The 16,924-nt window shown below is 46.9% G+C and overlaps 1 protein-coding gene across 1 annotated transcript in view; it reads right to left on the reverse strand.

Moving 5' to 3' along the window:
- Nucleotides 1-16,924, reverse strand: part of MYBBP1A (MYB binding protein 1a) — a 49,026-nt gene that overhangs the window by 19,939 nt on the left and 12,163 nt on the right. Inside the window, exons 12-22 of the mRNA XM_035139435.3 lie at nt 15,710-15,916; nt 14,239-14,347; nt 12,454-12,550; nt 11,128-11,282; nt 9,928-10,017; nt 9,440-9,622; nt 8,532-8,696; nt 5,932-6,089; nt 4,114-4,248; nt 1,416-1,536; nt 528-659 (exon numbers count right to left, since the gene is read on the reverse strand). Of these exons, the coding sequence (XP_034995326.3) occupies nt 528-659; nt 1,416-1,536; nt 4,114-4,248; nt 5,932-6,089; nt 8,532-8,696; nt 9,440-9,622; nt 9,928-10,017; nt 11,128-11,282; nt 12,454-12,550; nt 14,239-14,347; nt 15,710-15,916 (1,552 nt within the window). The remainder of the gene's footprint in view (nt 1-527; nt 660-1,415; nt 1,537-4,113; nt 4,249-5,931; nt 6,090-8,531; nt 8,697-9,439; nt 9,623-9,927; nt 10,018-11,127; nt 11,283-12,453; nt 12,551-14,238; nt 14,348-15,709; nt 15,917-16,924) is intronic.

Raw genomic sequence — 16,924 nt, forward strand, 5'->3', positions numbered from 1 at the left:
ACTCCACCACACTCCTTGGCAGCAAATTCCACTGTCAAACAGCTGTCAGGAAGTTCTTCCTAATGTTTAGGTGGAATCTTCTTTCTTGTAGCTTGAATCCATTGCTCCGTGTCCACTTCTCTGGAGCAGCAGAAAACAACCTTTCTGTTTTAGGACATGCGAGCGGCGGGATTTCCAGTCTGCCAGGTCTCCAAATTTGGCCAGCAAAGGGAAATCAAGCTCCCCTAACAACCTTCAGGACCCTTAAACTACAGTTCCCAGAATTCTTTGGGGGAGGGCAGTAGCCATGACAGTTTAAAGTGGTGGTTTAAATTCATGTTGTGAATGTGGCACTAGTCGGGAGAGATGTGTCATAAATTCTGAGGTACAGAAGATAAACTACCCTGTGAAGGCTTTGACAACAGAACACCCCTTCCGTTCCTGGGACGTCACTCGGATCCCGTGAAACCCTTCAACAACCAACGTGCATTTTGTGCGCTCACACGGTGGGGAAGTGACACGCGAGACCGGGCTCTTCCGCTACCTACCGGGTGGCGTTCAAAGAGGTCAAGAAACATGGGGCCTGTTAGCGGGCTCTTGCGCTTCGTCAAAAACAGGTTCAAAGCCTCCTTGTACACAGCGGACACTCGGTCCAGGTCCAGGCTTCCGACAGCAAGGGACTAGGAGAAAAAGGCATAAAAGGAGTAAGTGTTTGGCAATACAAGAACGGGGCCTTTTCTGAGGGGGCTCCCAGCTTGTGGAATGCTCTCCCCATGTTCCTCTTTAACCAGGCCTTTGGCTGATTGACATCCAATGCCCTTTGAAAATGTGTTGGAGGGTGTGTGTGTTACTGGGTTGTTCTTGCTCTGATTGTGTATTTTGCGTTTTTATATTGTGATTTTATCTTGTGAACCATCCTGAGACCTTTGGGTATAGGGCAGTATACTACTACTACTACTAATAATAATAATAATAATAATAAATCTCGGTTTTCAAACGTAATCCATTCCAGAAGACCATTCGAGTTCCGAAACGTTCAAAAACCGAAAACTCAGTATGGAAGCCTCAAGACAGAAAACTCAATACGGAAGCCATGTGGCATGTTCAACTTCTGATGCATGTTCGAAAACCAAAGCATTTACTTCCGGGTTTGCAGCGTTCGAAAACCGAAATGTTCGTCAACGGAGACGTTAAAAAACCAAGGTGCTACTGTAATCTGTGGGTGCCAGCTCTCTGGTGACACAATGATCAGAGAACAAATCTGCCACTGCTATATATGAGGGTAAGTTTTTCAGGAAGAGTCCTGCGCCAGTGTCTGATTGGAGGAGGCTAAGGCAGAGGGTGGGATTTGCTGGGGCAGCCAGGACTCCCCCCATGCTGGCAGAACGCAGGCTGTGGTTTACTGACACAGATGCAGAAATGCAGGACCTCCTCACCTGAGCGGTAGGCGCTCCGCTTCCTTCGCTGCTCTTCAGCTTCTTTTTCGGCTGAGCGACCTGTGGAGTTGCTTCGGCAGCCATGTTCCCCTTTAATACCCGGAAGAGGTAGAGGGACCCACTAAAAGCAGAAAGATATGCAAGAGAAGAGTCAGGGAGAACCGTATGTACAGGTGAAACTCGGAAAATTAGAATATCGTCGAAAAGTGCATTTATTTCAGTAACGCAACTTAAAAGGTGAAACCAATATATGTGATAGATGCATGGCATGCAAAGCAAGATATGTCAAGCCTTTATTTGTTGTAATTGTAATTATTTGTCGTTAGGCGGGTCAATTATAAATGGAAGGTAATTAATGAAATGTAATAGCGATGTTTATTTTTGTGTTATTGTAACTATTTGTTTTATTACTGTGGAATTTCCAAAAGAAAGCATTTGTAAAAATTAAAATAAAAATAAAAAATAATAAGTTGCATTACTGAAATAAATGCACTTTTCGACGATATTCTAATTTTCCAAGTTTCACCTGTATCATTCCATGCTGCGCCAGCTCAGAAATCTCTTTTAGGCTCAGAACCTCCATGAACCTCATTTTCAAAAGCAAGTTTCTAGACCTTATTACGGCTGCGAGGATAGATAGGCTTGTGGGTGAGAAATGCCAGGCAGGGGGTAGGGATAGGTTTCTAGTGGCAAGGAGCTGGTGTTTCAGCACCATGTATGATACATGCCTTCCTTTCTCTTAGGGCTAAGGGACACACAGTTAGAAAAGGACTACACAAGATTACTCCGATATACGACTACAGCAGCGAGACTGCACAAAGATGGAAAGCCCTGCCCGCTATAGATGAATGGCTGATAAAATTATTGGATCTCGCTGACATGGCAAAGTTAACATGCTTAATTAAGACAAAAATTGTTACCGACATCTGTAAAGGATTGGAAACTCCCTCCCCCCCGTTAAATGCTTTATTGGTTTTTAAAACTATGTAACATAAGTAATCAACGGGGGGGGGGGGAGAGAAAAATATAAACAAACATTCATTCCAAAGTTTGTGCTTGTTGTATGTAATGATTTGTAGATTGGATGTAACGATTTGTAGAGAAAATGAACTGGCAATATCAAGATTTGAGGATTGAAATACAGTCATACCTCGGTTTAAGTACGCTTCAGTTTGAGTACTTTCAGTTTAAGTACTCCGTGGACCCGTCTGGAACGGATTAATCCACTTTCCATTACTTTCAATGGGAAAGTTCCCTTCAGGTTAAGTACGCTTCAGGTTAAGGACAGACTTCCGCAACCAATTGTGTACTTAAACCGAGGTACCACTGTAATACTGGTTTTCAGAAGACCAACTGGTTGGATTTGTAAAGAATGAATATTATACGTAGCTGCAGAAGAAAGCCGGAAGTCCTTTTACTCTTTTCAATTTTTCTTTAGTTTTTTCCCTTTATTTTATTTTTCTCTCCCTTTCTTCCTCCCCACTCCCCTTTTCTAGCCTTTTCTTCTTTCTGACTTAGTTCTTTTTTAGACTAAGTACCTAACAGGCGTCTCCACACATACGCGTGTTCGAGTAGCACATGGCCGCGTATACCCACGGCGCCAGGAAATAAATGAAATAAATCAATTTAAACTGCAAAAAGGGCACTGGTGGTCTGAAAAGAGCGGGGAAATGGTGTGGAAAGAGCCAAGCACTTTGAGGTACCAGTCTACCCCCCTACCTTGCCGTCATTTCCACACCGTCCTCCAGTGACTGAGAGCTACCACTGCCACCATTCATGTTAGTTTGGTTCTGCTGGTTTTTAAAAGGGTTTGCAGAGGTTTAGAGGGCATTTGCAGGCTTTTTAGATGGTGTTCCCCACCATTAAGCGATTACACTATACGTAACCCCCGCATAAGTGGGGAGGTGCCTGTACTGGGCTACTGGTGTAGCAGAATAAATTATGCAAAACAAAACACATTTAATTTGCATAGTTTATACACCTGCCAGGTCTATATGGGAGCAGACATTCTCTTAGAGCCCTGTATAGGGAGGCTTTTAAACATTTAATGTTTTAGTTAAACCACAGAGCCTAGGGCTTGCTGATCAGAAGGTCAGCAGTTCGAATCCCTGCGACGGGGTGAGCTCCCGTTGCTTGGTCCTAGCTCCTGCCAACCTAGCAGTTCGACAGCACGTCAAAGTGCAAATAGATAAATAGGTAAGGAAGGTACAGCGGGAAGGTAAACGGCGTTTCCGTGCACTGCTCTGGTTCGCCAGAAGAGGTTTTGTCATGCTGGCCACATGACCTGGAAGCTGTACACCGGCTCCCTCGGCCAATAACGCGAGATGAGCGCGCAACCCCAGAGTCGGTCACGACTAGACCTAATGGTCAGGGGTCCCTTTACCTTTACATATGTTGGAAACCGCCCAGAGTTTCTGGGGCAACCCAGTCAGATGAACAGGGTACAAATTAATAATTATAATAATAATAACAAATGAAGAAGACACCTCTGCAGATTTCCTCCAAAACCAAGAGAACTAGGAACCCGCTTTAAGTCTTTTAAACTTAGAAAAACGGGTTTTGTCTTTCATTGAAAATCTCAGGGTTCCAGACCCCTTTCAACTGCAGCGTTAAATGAGAAGATAAAGTGTGTGTGTGTGTGTGTGTGTGTGTGTGTGTGTGTGTGTGTTAAACCCACACACCTGCCCAAACGACCCACCTGAAGCAGTAAAGGGCAACAGAGGAGTCGCTCTGCTTGCAAGCTCTTTTCACTAGACTCCCCAGCTGGGCGTGCAGTTCTTCCCGGATGGGGGCCACGTTTTTGCAGTACTGCTTGGATCTACATAGGTGGTTCCTGAAAGCCAAGGGAACATTCCGCAGGACGCAGTCAATTAAGCCAAAGAAACCCTACCGGTTTGATTCCGTTCTTGTTTCATTCATAATTTGTATACTGCACTTCCCCCCCCACACCTAAAGTGTTCCAGTAGCAGTCAGCTACCTACAAGAAATTCAAAATGCTGACTTCAGAGCACGGCTGGACAATCTTGTACCATCGATAGGAACACTATACCGACCTGCAGATTCTCTCTTTGCAGCAGACCCTGGTGCAGAGTCACATCCAACTACGTTTTACTCAGGGTTGACCCACTGAAAATAACGGACTTAGTTTCAATGGGTCTACTAGGACTAGCACTGGATACACAATGTCTCACATCCAGGGGTCCGCCTGAAAAAGGAAATCCTCCTCCCATGGCACGTGGACTGAATCCACATCAAGATGCAAACAGGAAAACATGAGGTCTGTAACTCCCAGTTCGTTTTGCACCTCTGGATAAAAATGCAGCAAAGGTCCTTAAAATAAACTCCAGCACGGCAAAGAAAGACTGGTCGATCACGGTCTGCCAGTAGAAAAATTGAGCAAGACATCTTCCATTTCAACACCTGGTGAAAACCTTTCTATTCCGTCAGACGTACATAGGCAATGAGGAATACGTATTTTCGCTGATTTCTGTTTTTGTGTCTGTGTTGTTGTTTTAATTTTATTTTGACAAAGTAATAATCATAAATAAATAACAACAAAAATGTGCCGCCACCCCCACCGAGACCATTCCACTGTAACGATCCAACCTCCCAAAATTTCAACACCTCTCGCAATGGTCTGACCCCTTTCCGTTTGTACAAGTTCTACAACACCCTCCATATTTCCTCAAAATCATTTCTCCTGCATATTCACCTTCTTACCTTAATGACACGTTAATTTATCATTAATAGCTATATCCCACTCCTCTTTATACCATTCTTCCATTTTATATTCTGCTTGCCCCTTCCACTTCCTAGCTATAATAACGGGATGTCTGTTTTTAACTTCTTATATGGTTTTTATTGTACGTTTTAAGCTGTTGTAAACTACTTTGGGGTTTGTCAGTAGTGGTATATAGTGGTACCTCTTCTTACCAAATTAATGCGTTCCGAACGCACATTCATAAGTCGAAAAAAATTGTAAGTCGAATCCCATAGGAATGCATTGGGAGAAAAAATTCGTAAATAGAAGCAACCCTATCTAAAAATTCGTAAGTAGAAAAAAATCCTATCTAAACCGCATCCAAGATGGTGGAAGGAGCTCCATTCGTAAGTAGAAACATTCGTAAGTAGAGTTATTCGTAAGTAGAGGTACCACTGTATATAGAACTTGTTACAGGTAGGTAGCCGTGTTGGTCTGATGTAGTCGAAACAAAACAAAAAAAAATCCTTCCAGTAGCACCTTAGAGACCAACTAAGTTTGTCATAGGTATGAGCTTCCGTGTGCATGCACACTTCTTCAGATAAGAAGAATCACAGAATCCTAGACTTGGAAGAGACCCCAGGGGGGTCAACCATTGGGACCTCGGGGGGTCAACTAGTCCAACCCCCTGCAAGGCCGGAATCTCTTGCCCAATGTGGGGCTCAAACCCACAACCCCGAGATTAAGAGTCTTCTGCTCTACCGGCTGAGCAATCTAAATTGAAATCGCAAATAATCAACCCCGCCACAAACTCACGTGAAGATATCGGCCGTCTTCCGGAGGTAGTCTTGCTCCTGCTTGTCGGACTCGCTGCTCATGCTCTGCTCGATCACTGAGAGGAGCGGCTCGATGATGGTGAACACGAGGGGGTTCTCCGCCTGCTTCGACAGGAACACCTCGACCAGATCTAGAACCTGGAAATGTAAGGGAGATGTGTCGGACCCAGGTCAACACAAGCTTCCCAGAGACATAGAACAAGGAAGGGGTGCACTTGCAGGAAGTCTAGGGCTGGGCCGACAGGAATGACTGCAGTATATGGGGACAGAGGAAGCTGCCTTTTGCCAGGACAGCCTATCTGTCCACCTGGACCAGCACTGCCTGCTCTGACCGGTGGCAGCTCTCCAGGGTCTCGAGGAAAGGAGTTCCTATAACCCGCTACTGTGGTTAGAGCAGGGGCTGGGAAACTTGGTCATCCAGAGGGCCACACTCTATTCTGAGAAACCTTCCGAGGGCCACATGCCACTTGGTGGGCAGAGTCAGAAGCAAAAGTGGGTGGGGCAATGCAAGGAAGATGTTGCCTTTTGCAGGGCAAGCTGGTTTCTACAAACAGGAACACCACTGTCAAGAGTTATCAGAGTTGAAGGACACAATTGAGCCAGGGGGGAAACCACCCTGGGTGTAGCCTGGGTGGAGGACTCCTTGGTCCTGAATAGGGTAACTGTGCCCCTGAAGGACCAGGTGCGCAGCCTGGGAGTCATTTTGGACTCACAGCTGTCCATGGAGACACAGGTCAATTCTGTGTCCAGGGCAGCTGTCTATCAGCTACATCTGGTACACAGGCTGAGTCCCTACCTGCCCACGGACTGTCTCACCAGAGTGGTGCATGCTCTAGTTATCTCTCGCTTGGACTACTGCAATGCGCTCTACGTGGGGCTACCTTTGAAGGTGACCCAGAAACTACAACTAATCCAGAATGCGGCAGCTAGACTGGTGACTGGGAGCGGCCGCCGAGACCACATAACACCGGTCTTGAAAGACCTACATTGGCTCCCAGTACGTTTCCGAGCACAATTCAAAGTGTTGGTGTTTAAAGCCCTAAACGGCCTCGGTCTAGTATACCTGAAGGAGCGTCTCCACCCCCATCGTTCTGCCCGGATCACAGCCCAAAATAGTCTGCAAAAGGGTTCCTCCGCTGCCATCTATAAAGGCATCTGTCATGTTGGTAAAGAACAAGACCTTCCCTCTTCTCCCTCCCTGATCCACTTATTTTTTTCAGGGAACATCAGGGAAGAGACCTGTATAACTCAGAAGCTAGCTCAATATTTGGCTCTACTGCTCCGTTTTGGATTCTTGCCACCAAACAGTATTTCACATGCTGAAAACTGTTTCCCAAGCTTATGCTGACCCCTGGAGGCCACAATTAAAACAATCCCAAACCCAACTACATCCTCTCATCCTCAGACCCAGCCACAGAGGGATGGACAGCAGTGCTAAATTAAAAACAGTATGTGCCGTAAGTTGTACATAAAAACCAAAATAGATACTGTCCCTTTCCAAGTGCATAAAGGTCTGCAAATCTCCTGTGGTTTTACTGCTCAGCTGCTGTTATATATATGTACTGTTTACGGTAGTGCTATTTTTATGGTTTGCTGTTTCTTACGTGGCTCCAAGAGAATCTTGCGCTTTGAAAGGTGGGGTGAAAATGTTTAAATCAGTGGTTTTCAACCAGTGTGTCATGGCACCCTGGGGTGCCTTGAATGATGGTCAGGGGTGCCGTGGGCGACAGTGGCCTCTGTCCCTCTTTCCTTCCCTCCCTCCTTGGATGCCCTCTCGCATCTCTGCCTCCCAAAGGCTTGCACGGCTGTTTGTTGCAGCAGCCCTGGGCTACAAGCCCCCCAGGCAAATGGTGCCTCTGGGGTTGGCCAGGGGGTGCTATTTGCCAGGAGCTAAGGCAGCCTCGGAGTAAGCAAGCAAGTGGGTGAGGAAGCCCAGCCAGCCAGTCCGCCAGCCCTTGCTGTTGGGAATGGACAGACAAGTCCCAGCCCCCTGTGGGGCAGTGTGAGGAGGCAGCTCTCTTGGGGGGGGGGGTGCAGCTCAGAGACCAGGGGCGGCAGGAGAGGGGAGAAGAGAGGAGGCTGAGTGAAAACTCCACAAGGAAGGGTGTTCAAAAAAGGGTGACAGGCTGCCAGCTCTGCAGGCAAGGGGTGGCACAACTGGGCTCCTGAGTCCCACAGGGGTGCCACAGAAAGAATGTACTTGTGTCAAGGGAGCCATGGACTCAAAAAGGTTGAAAACCTCTGGTTAAAATAATAATAATAATAAAAACTCATGCTACAAAGACTGCTTTTGGCTATCAGCTTCAGAACAAGTCAGATTAAAAAAAACAGGATCTTAACCCATAGTTTGAAGGTTATTATGATTAGAGTAATTATAACCCATCTTTCAATGCAATGTTTTCTAGATGCAGGCTGAAAATACACCCTTGGCTTCTCCCAGGGGCAACAAATCTGCTTTTGTTTATTTTTATCTCTGCTTAAGTTTCTGCAGCGATCCGAACCGGCCTTCAATGGCTTTGCGTTTATTGCGATTTCAAAGGGTTTCTCTCACCTGGGGCCCAACACCTTGTCTCCTCCTACCTTGATCTTGAATTCCCGGCGTAATATTTTCTCCTTCCGCATCTTTTCCTTCTCGTCCTTCTTGGCTTGGATGCGCTTTTTCTGCTCGGCAAAGAGGGCCGACAGGTTCTCGTCGAGGGACATCATGGTTTCGTCATCAACGTCCTCGTCGCTGTCATCACCACCCTGAGATTTTTAAATATTAAAAATATGTGTGTGTGTATTAAAGTTTTGTACCCAATGGTGGTCCTATGCCACTGTTTGGGTTGTATCCAACTAAGTTAGACCCAGAGTAGAAACACTGGAACTGACAGATTGGGGTCAGTCAAGTCCATCCATTTTTAGTGGGCAAACTCCAGGAACGACAACCCAATGGGTTTCCAAGCTGCAGAATTCAGCTTCCTTCCCCACAGAACTCGGGGGTTCTCTCAGCGAAGAAGACAGTGCCGCCTTATTGGCCCAGAGACGGAAAGAAGATAAAAGTCCCTACCAGAGAAGAATGGCAGATCAAGTTGATGGACTATGTCAAAATGGCTAAAATGACCGGAAGAATAAGAAATCAGGAAGACCAAAATTTTAATAAGGAAGGAGGGGGGAATTTATAACTCATCTTAAAAGACCATTGTAAACAGTTAAACTTAAAATCGTTAGTAGGATTGGAATATCACTTGTAGTTTAATGGTGAATTCTGGATACAATGGAGATGGAAAAGATTTGGATCATCACACAGGAAAGAAAGATTAACAATAGGACCCACAAAGGGGAGGTTGGAAGTCCAGGAGATTCCTTGGAATCTTGTATTTATGATCTATGTTCGATATATGACTGTAAAATTTTAATCTGAAAAACCAAATAAATTTAAACAAAAACAAGACAGTGCCGCATTGCTAAGCCTTCCGCACCTCGCCCTCACCTCCTGCGACACTTACCAGTGCATTCCCAGCTTGCAGAACTCCTCGCAGCATGGCGCGGAATTTCTCGTCAGCCTCGATGTTCTCGTCTTCGTTATCCGTCTCTGAAGCCTCCTTCTCCTCCCCTTCGCTCTCATCGTCCTCAGAGCTGTCGTCTTCTTCTTCGCCAGAAGAACTATCCCCACCATCATCCTCTTCACTCTGCCGAGAAAGAGGAAGATTCAACACAGTTTATTGGGAATCCAAGACTTGGCAAATCTCCATCCTTAGAAGAATCCTGCATCAAGCTAACAGCGCTCAAAATCGCTCCTTGTGCCATTCGGTCTTATTTTATATGCAAATACAGCGGCTCAGGAACATCAGGAGGTTTAGCCTGAGGTCGCAACAGCCGTTCCCCACATTTTACCCAGTTTATTAGACACGGTCCTAAAATGCAAAGGGGGAAAGTGGCCTTAGTGATGCTCCAGGGCTAAGGGCATTATTATAACAAATTCGGTAGCAGTTACCGCATCTTCCGGCAAAGATTTCTTCTTTTGAGTTTCTTCCATCACGACGACGGCGCTCTCTTCATCCTGGTCATGCTGTGGGTCAAGAACCTTGAGGAGAAAAATATGTATTTTACACATGTATGTACAGGTGGTCAGTACCTAAGTTGCTCAAAACGCTCAAACCTAAGTTGCAGGTGTCATATTGACAAATATGTGCCCCTTCTCTCACATGCGCAAAGGAGTGGCTCTCCTAAAGCATGCTGTGCACAGGGCTGCCATTGTCAGTTAGCATTTCTTGGTACAGAAAGTATTGCTCTGATGTGCAGAGATCTTTCCTGTTCTACTTAATTCAAGAGGGTTCTAGAAGCTGCTCTGTGTGAAAGAAAGAAGCAGAAGGTTCATGATGTTTGGGTTATACCTTCAAAGAAGCTGAGTACAACTAGTTTAAACTGGTGCTCTTATCATTTTCTGTCTGACTATAAAAGTAAGGCCAGAAGGAGCCCGGGTTTCACTTTCTCCTTCTACCTCTCTTCCTTCTGGTGTGGTGTTCTGTATATAGTGTTTAGGTTTAGTCTTATTATAAGTTATTGTAAGTTAAAGTCAAGTCTGCTGCAACTGGATTTCTTACGGACAGTACCAATCCTGAATGTATTTGTGACCATTATGTTCGTTTGCCTTCAGTAGCCGTAAAGCTCTGCTGGGTGAAATACAATTGCCTCTGGTCTATTTTTTGGGAATCCTTCAACGTTTTTACCCTGCCAACTATACATCAGGGTTCTGCTCTGGATCAATACTGGGAGAATCCAATGACAGCCATCGTCAAAAGCAGAAGCGTGGAAGCGTTTTTCTACCGGGGTCGAAGCCCCTCAGGCCTGAGGGCGAGGGGAGATGCTGGGCCTTGTTAGGAGACTCCTTATTCCTCTCAGACTGCTGCAATTCCCAGAGTGGTGCAAGCTCTGGGAATTGTAGCTCTGTGAGAATACAGGTCTCGGCAACCTTAACACACTACAGTTCCCAGGATTATCTGGGGGACGGCTGTATCCTAGCGCTTTAAATGAACATGACTCCCCACACACACACACACACACTTTAACCTCAACCAGCTCTGACCCTCCCCACCACTGGGATGTGGCCCCCAACCGCTTTTCCCCAAGGACATGTGGCCCTGGAGGCTGGGAATTTCATCTGTTCTGCTCTAGGCGGCCACAGGCTACTCACGTCTAGGATGAGTTGCAAGGCGCCCTTTGTCATGTGCTGACAGACGAGCCCAAAGACGCTTTTGCAGACCCGTCGGATGAGCCCGCTGGACTGGGCCAGGAGGGAAAGGAGGACTTCTATGATCACCTCCACCCATTCTGGCTCTTCTTCGCCACCTGAGTGGAGAAAAACACACAGGCAGCCTGAATGCCTCCCGGGGCATGCAAAGCGACACCAGTCTAGTCAGCAAATCCAGCCTGCCTTCAATCCTGCTAGCAACAGAGGCAAGGAGCTGCACATGGGTTGGCTGGTGGAGGAGGGAATTGCACAATCCCTCCTGCGCACCCAAATGCTGTCAACAGTCTTGGCCCTCCAGGTGTTGTTGAACTACAACTCCCATCATGCCTCAGTCATTGCTGACACTTGCAGCAATCTAGGAGGCCAAAGGCTGCCTAGGGCCTATATCCAACCACGTTTTACTCAGAATAGACCCACTGATGAACTGAAGTTAGTCATGCCCAGGGTGGATAAAAATAAATGATTTTTTAAAAATAAATTTTAAAAAATCGATTTTTAAAATAAAATGCTTTTGGAGGAAAAATGTTTCTAAAGATAGTTTTCTATTTAAGTTACATTATAGTCCAAAGGCTATTCATCAAGAAATAAGGATTTGTTTTAAGCTTTTCATGTGTGCTAAAACTCAGTCTAAGTTTTTTTTTTAATGGTTTAACCACAACAGTTAACAATCATGGATACATATGCTATGTTATTGTTTTAGTTAAATAAATTGTTATTAAAGAAATAATTATTTTTCTCCTTACTATAAAGGACAGCAGAAAAGTTGTCCAGATATAAACCATTAACTTATTAAACCGCACAATAATTTCATAATTATCTGTCTATGTATTTCTAATAGTATAACCAAATGGGTAATTTTTGATATAACTGTAAAAACTACTCTGAAAATTATTCCAAAAATGAAACCCTCATCTGTTGCAAATAATAAGATTATACCAGCAAGAATGAGCCCTTCTGTTTAAAAAGAAGAAGATTTAAATCAAGTCTTACTGACTAGTGCTTTAAATCGTGATTGAAATCAAATCCACCCTGGTCATGTCTGTTAAATTCAATGGGTCTACTCTTGAGTAGAACTAGCATAGGATCTGGAGGCCCACCAAACAGACAGACAGGAAAAAGACAGGTTTTCCCTTTCTTTCTCTGCCTTCACACCTATCCCTACAGTCTCCTGTTGTTTATTATATAAATCGATAAATATCAGGCCAGCAACTATGAGGGGCTTATCTACAAGGGTGTGGTGGATGAATCAGGCTGCAAACAGAGACTCACTAGCAGCTGATGTCTTTTTCTTCTTCGGTTTCTCTCCAAAGGCTCTCTGGGTGCAATTCTGCAGGTCGCTCAGAAGGTTCACACACTCTGCAGGAGACTAGTCGGGCGAGAATCGGGTGAGGAAGCGAGAGGCGGGGCGGGGAGAATCAAAAGAGAAAGAAAGAAAAAAGCAGTCAAATGTTGTCATTATCATCGTCGCTATGTTTTTATCCCCATCTTTCTCCAAGGCTGCTCGGGGCAGCATGCGAGGTTGGTGGTATCCTCACCAACAACCCTGCAAGGTAGGTTAGGATGGGAGACTTTCTGGCGACCTGCGCTTCAGGGAAAGGACTTCTATGTTCCAGTGGTGCTCTCATTTCTGAAAATTGGCATTCCACAGCCCTGCCCCAGGCACCTTGCAACCGGGAGCCAATCTCAGGGCATTCTGCAACAACCGGGCAGTTCATTTGCTACAGTTGCCCTGTGGAACGCCCTCCCACCAGAGGTCAGAGAGATAAACAATTACCTGACATTTAGAAAATACTTGCTCTGCACTTGTAAGAAACTCATCTTTTGAATTAGTGTGGCAGCAGAAATCGATAAACCCCCCCCCCCAATCCAAACAATGACTATCATCAGTCATTGCCCCTGAGGGACCAGGTGTGCAGCCTGGGAGTCCAAAATGACTCACAGCTGTCCATGGAGGCGCAGGTCAATTCTGTGTCCAGGGCAGCTGTATACCAGCTCCATCTGGTACGCAGGCTGAGACCCTACCTGCCTGCAGACTGTCTCACCAGAGTGGTGCATGCTCTAGTTATCTCTCGCTTGGACTACTGCAATGCGCTCTATGTGGTGCTACATTTGAAGGTGACCCGGAAACTACAACTAATCCAGAATGCGGCAGCTAGACTGGTGACTGGGAGCGGCCGCCAAGACCACGTAACACCAGTCTTGAAAGACCAACATTGGCTTCTAGTATGTTTCCGAGCACAATTAAAACTGTTGGTGCTGACCTTTAAAGCCCTAAACGGCCTCAGTCCAGTATACCTGAAGGAGCGTCTCCACCCCCATCGTTCTGCCCGGACACTGAGGTCCAGCGCAGAGGGCCTTCTGGCAGTTCCCTCATTGCGAGAAGCAAAGCTACAGGGAACCAGGCAGAGGGCCTTCTTGGTAGTGGCGCCCGCCCTGTGGAACACCCTCCCATCAGAGGTCAGAGAGATAAACAATTACCTGACATTTAGAAAATACCTAAAGGCAGCCCTGTTTAGGGAAGTTTTTAATCTGTGGTATTTGATGTATTTTAATGTTTGTTGGAAGCCGCCCAGAGTGACAGGGGAAGCCCAGCCAGATGGGCGGGGTATAAATAATATATTATTATTATTATTATTATTATTATTATTATTATTATTATATACATTGATTATTGCTTAAAATTATGAATCAATAGTCTCATTAGATAGTAATATTCGTGTTAAAGTGCAGTTTTAGGGGTTGTTTTAAAAAGTCTGGAACGGATTAATCTGTTTTGCATTACTTTCTATGGCAAAGCGTGCCTTGGTTTTGGAACGCTTTGGCTTTGGAATGGACTTCCCAAACGGATTAAGTTTGAGAACCAAGGTACCACTGTAGACCCAATAGTCTGACCTCATATGTTTCCTATGCCTTTCCCAAGACAAGCCCTGGCAGCCCTTTGCAAAATATCTCTCCCCTTCCAGTATCATCATCATTTTTGGGCTCAGGGATTATGGTCACAGCCATATTCAAAGCCTCACCCAAAAGAGCCGCTTCCAGCGTGCCGGGTATTACCTTGAAGAGGTGAATGCCAACTAACAGCAGGAGGTGTTGGAAGGCGGAGGACTTCAGGTTCTGACTTTTCTTCTCTCTCTTCCGCAAGGTTTCCACCGTCTGCAGCATTCTGTGATGGGGAGAGAATGGTCAGACGGAGACATGCAGCTCTGCGTTTGTTTGTTATTTGCTTGCTCCAGCCAGCAGAGCATGGTGAGAATAGGCCCGTCTAGTCAGACTTTGTGCACTGGATGGGGAAAGAACCAACTTGTCACTCCGCCTCGGGCAGTAAAATGGCTTGGGCACTAGGCAGGAGAAGACTCCCTGGAAAAGACCCTGATGTTGGGAAAGATTGAGGGCACTAGGAGAAGGGGACGACAGAGGACGAGATGGTTGGACAGTGTTCTCGAAGCTACGAACATGAGTTTGACCAAACTGCGGGAGGCAGTGCAAGACAGGAGTGCCTGGCACGCTATGGTCCATGGGGTCACAAAGAGTCGGACACGACTAAACGACTAAACAACAACTACCGTGTTTCTCCTAAAATAAGACGTGCCTCTAAAATAAGCCATGGCACGATCTTCTAAAGGCAAAAAAAATAAGACATCCCCCAAAAATAAGACATGTTGGGGGTACCGGTACCTACCCGACCCAGCGGGAGCCGGCAAACACAGCAGCGCGCGCCGCGCCGAGCCCCAGCCCAGCGGGAGCCCCAGCACAGCGACGCGCCGAGCTCCGACTGAACGGGCCCCAGGACCCGGCAGCGGGCGGTGCGCGAAGCCGCAGGAGCCAGCAGCAGCCCCAGCAACACCGCGCCGCACCGCGTCAAGCCCCGGGACCCAGCAGTGGGCTCAGCGGGCGGCGCGCGAAGCCGCAGCAGCCGGCAGGAGCCGGCAGGAGCCGGCAGCAGCCCCAGCAACGCCGCGCCGCACCGCGCCAAGCCCCGGGACCCAGCAGTGGGCTCAGCGGGCGGCGCGCGAAGCCGCAGCAGCCGGCAGGAGCCGGCAGCAGCCCCAGCAACGCCGCGCCGCACCGCGTCAAGCCCCGGGACCCAGCAGTGGGCTCAGCGGGCGGCGCGCGAAGCCGCAGCAGCCGGCAGGAGCCGGCAGCAGCCCCAGCCGCGCCGCGCCGCGTCAAGCCCAGGGACCCAGCAGTGGGCTCAGCGGGCGGCGCGCGAAGCCACAGCAGCCGGCAGGAGCCGGCAGCAGCCCCAGCCGCACTGCGCTGCGTCAAGCCCAGGGACCCAGCAGTAGGCTCAGCGGGCGGCGCAAGAAAGCCCCGTACCATAGTTAAGGTAACAATGCTGTACCATGCTTAATTTAAAAATAAGACATCCCCCGAAAATAAGCCGCAATGTGGTTTTTTATAGGAAAAATGAATGTAAGACGTGTCTTATTTTAGGAGAAACACGGTAGGCAGGCTCCACCAAGAAGAGAGTCCCACCACACCAGGAAGGCCACAGGCTCACCACCCTGCTCTAAATGCCTCGTACCTGTCCCAAGCAAGCTTCTCTTCATCGCTAAATGGCACCACAACTGTGACGTGGGCCTGATGGGAGAGGAGGGCACTGGCATACTGGACAATGAGGTAGAGCCAGGGGTCCCCGCTGGCGGTCAAGCCGTGGAGGTGCTTCTTCCTCATTTCTTCCGCTTTGGCTGAGTCCCCCAGGGCGGGCATCGTGTTCAAGTGCTGGAGTAAACTGCAGAGAGAGAGCAGCGACTGAACACATTTGGGATATGCAGAAATGTCAAAAATAGTTACATCAGGCTTCCTCGACAGCTGTCGTTGCTGAATGAGGACCGACAACGTGGAAGCTTGTCGCTCTAAAGAACTTTTGACGTGGAAAGAAAGCATTGGTAAGTGAAATAGAGGATAGTTGTATTAAAGTATGTCCTATAAAGCAGCAGGTATAAGGTAGGAATAAAAACATGGAAGTAAGGGTGGGAAGCCAACATTTAAGAAAAAAACATGTGAAAATCAATTAAAAATTATGTCTTTTTTTTAAAAAAAAAAAACTTTTGACAAGGATGTGAGCTGCAGCCAGGATTTCAATAGCCCAGCAATGGAAAACCTTGAATAAATCCACATTTTCATGGTGTAAGAACTTCTGGACTTTGGCTATTGAGGAGGGAAAAAAGACACATGAACTGTGTGTTTCCAGTGAGATGGAAGATCCACAACATTTGTGTGTCATCTGGTGGGGTTTTATTTCCTATGCTTCGGCCTTAGACACTCAGCAAAGGAATATCTAAACGACAACCCTATTTTTAAAAGGAAGGGTTGAAACAGCCTACTTGCTCAACGAGGTCACAGATAACCGAGAGCTCAACCATCCAAGCTAATTCAAAGCCACTTGCGATACATAAACTAACACACGCACACATTAAAACAGGGGTAGCTACATAACCTAAGGCCTGGGGGCCGGATGCGGCACTATTGCCTTCTCAATCCGGCCCACGGATGGTCTGGGAATCAGCGTGTTTTTACATGAGTAGAATGTGTCCTTTTATTTAAAATGCATCTCTGGGTTATTTGTGGGGCCTGCCTGGTGTTTTTACATGAGTAGAATTGTGTGCTCTTATTTAAAAGGCATCTCTGGGTTATTTGTGGGGTATAGGAATTCATTCATTTTCCCCCCAAAAAATATAGTCCGCCCCCCCCCCACATGGTCTGAGGGATGGTGGACCATCCCACGGCTGAAAAAGGT

The sequence above is a fragment of the Zootoca vivipara genome, chromosome 14 (genome assembly GCF_965207765.1).
Source record: "Zootoca vivipara chromosome 14, rZooViv2.hap1.1, whole genome shotgun sequence".
In the NCBI taxonomy this organism is placed as follows: Eukaryota; Metazoa; Chordata; class Lepidosauria; order Squamata; family Lacertidae; genus Zootoca; species Zootoca vivipara.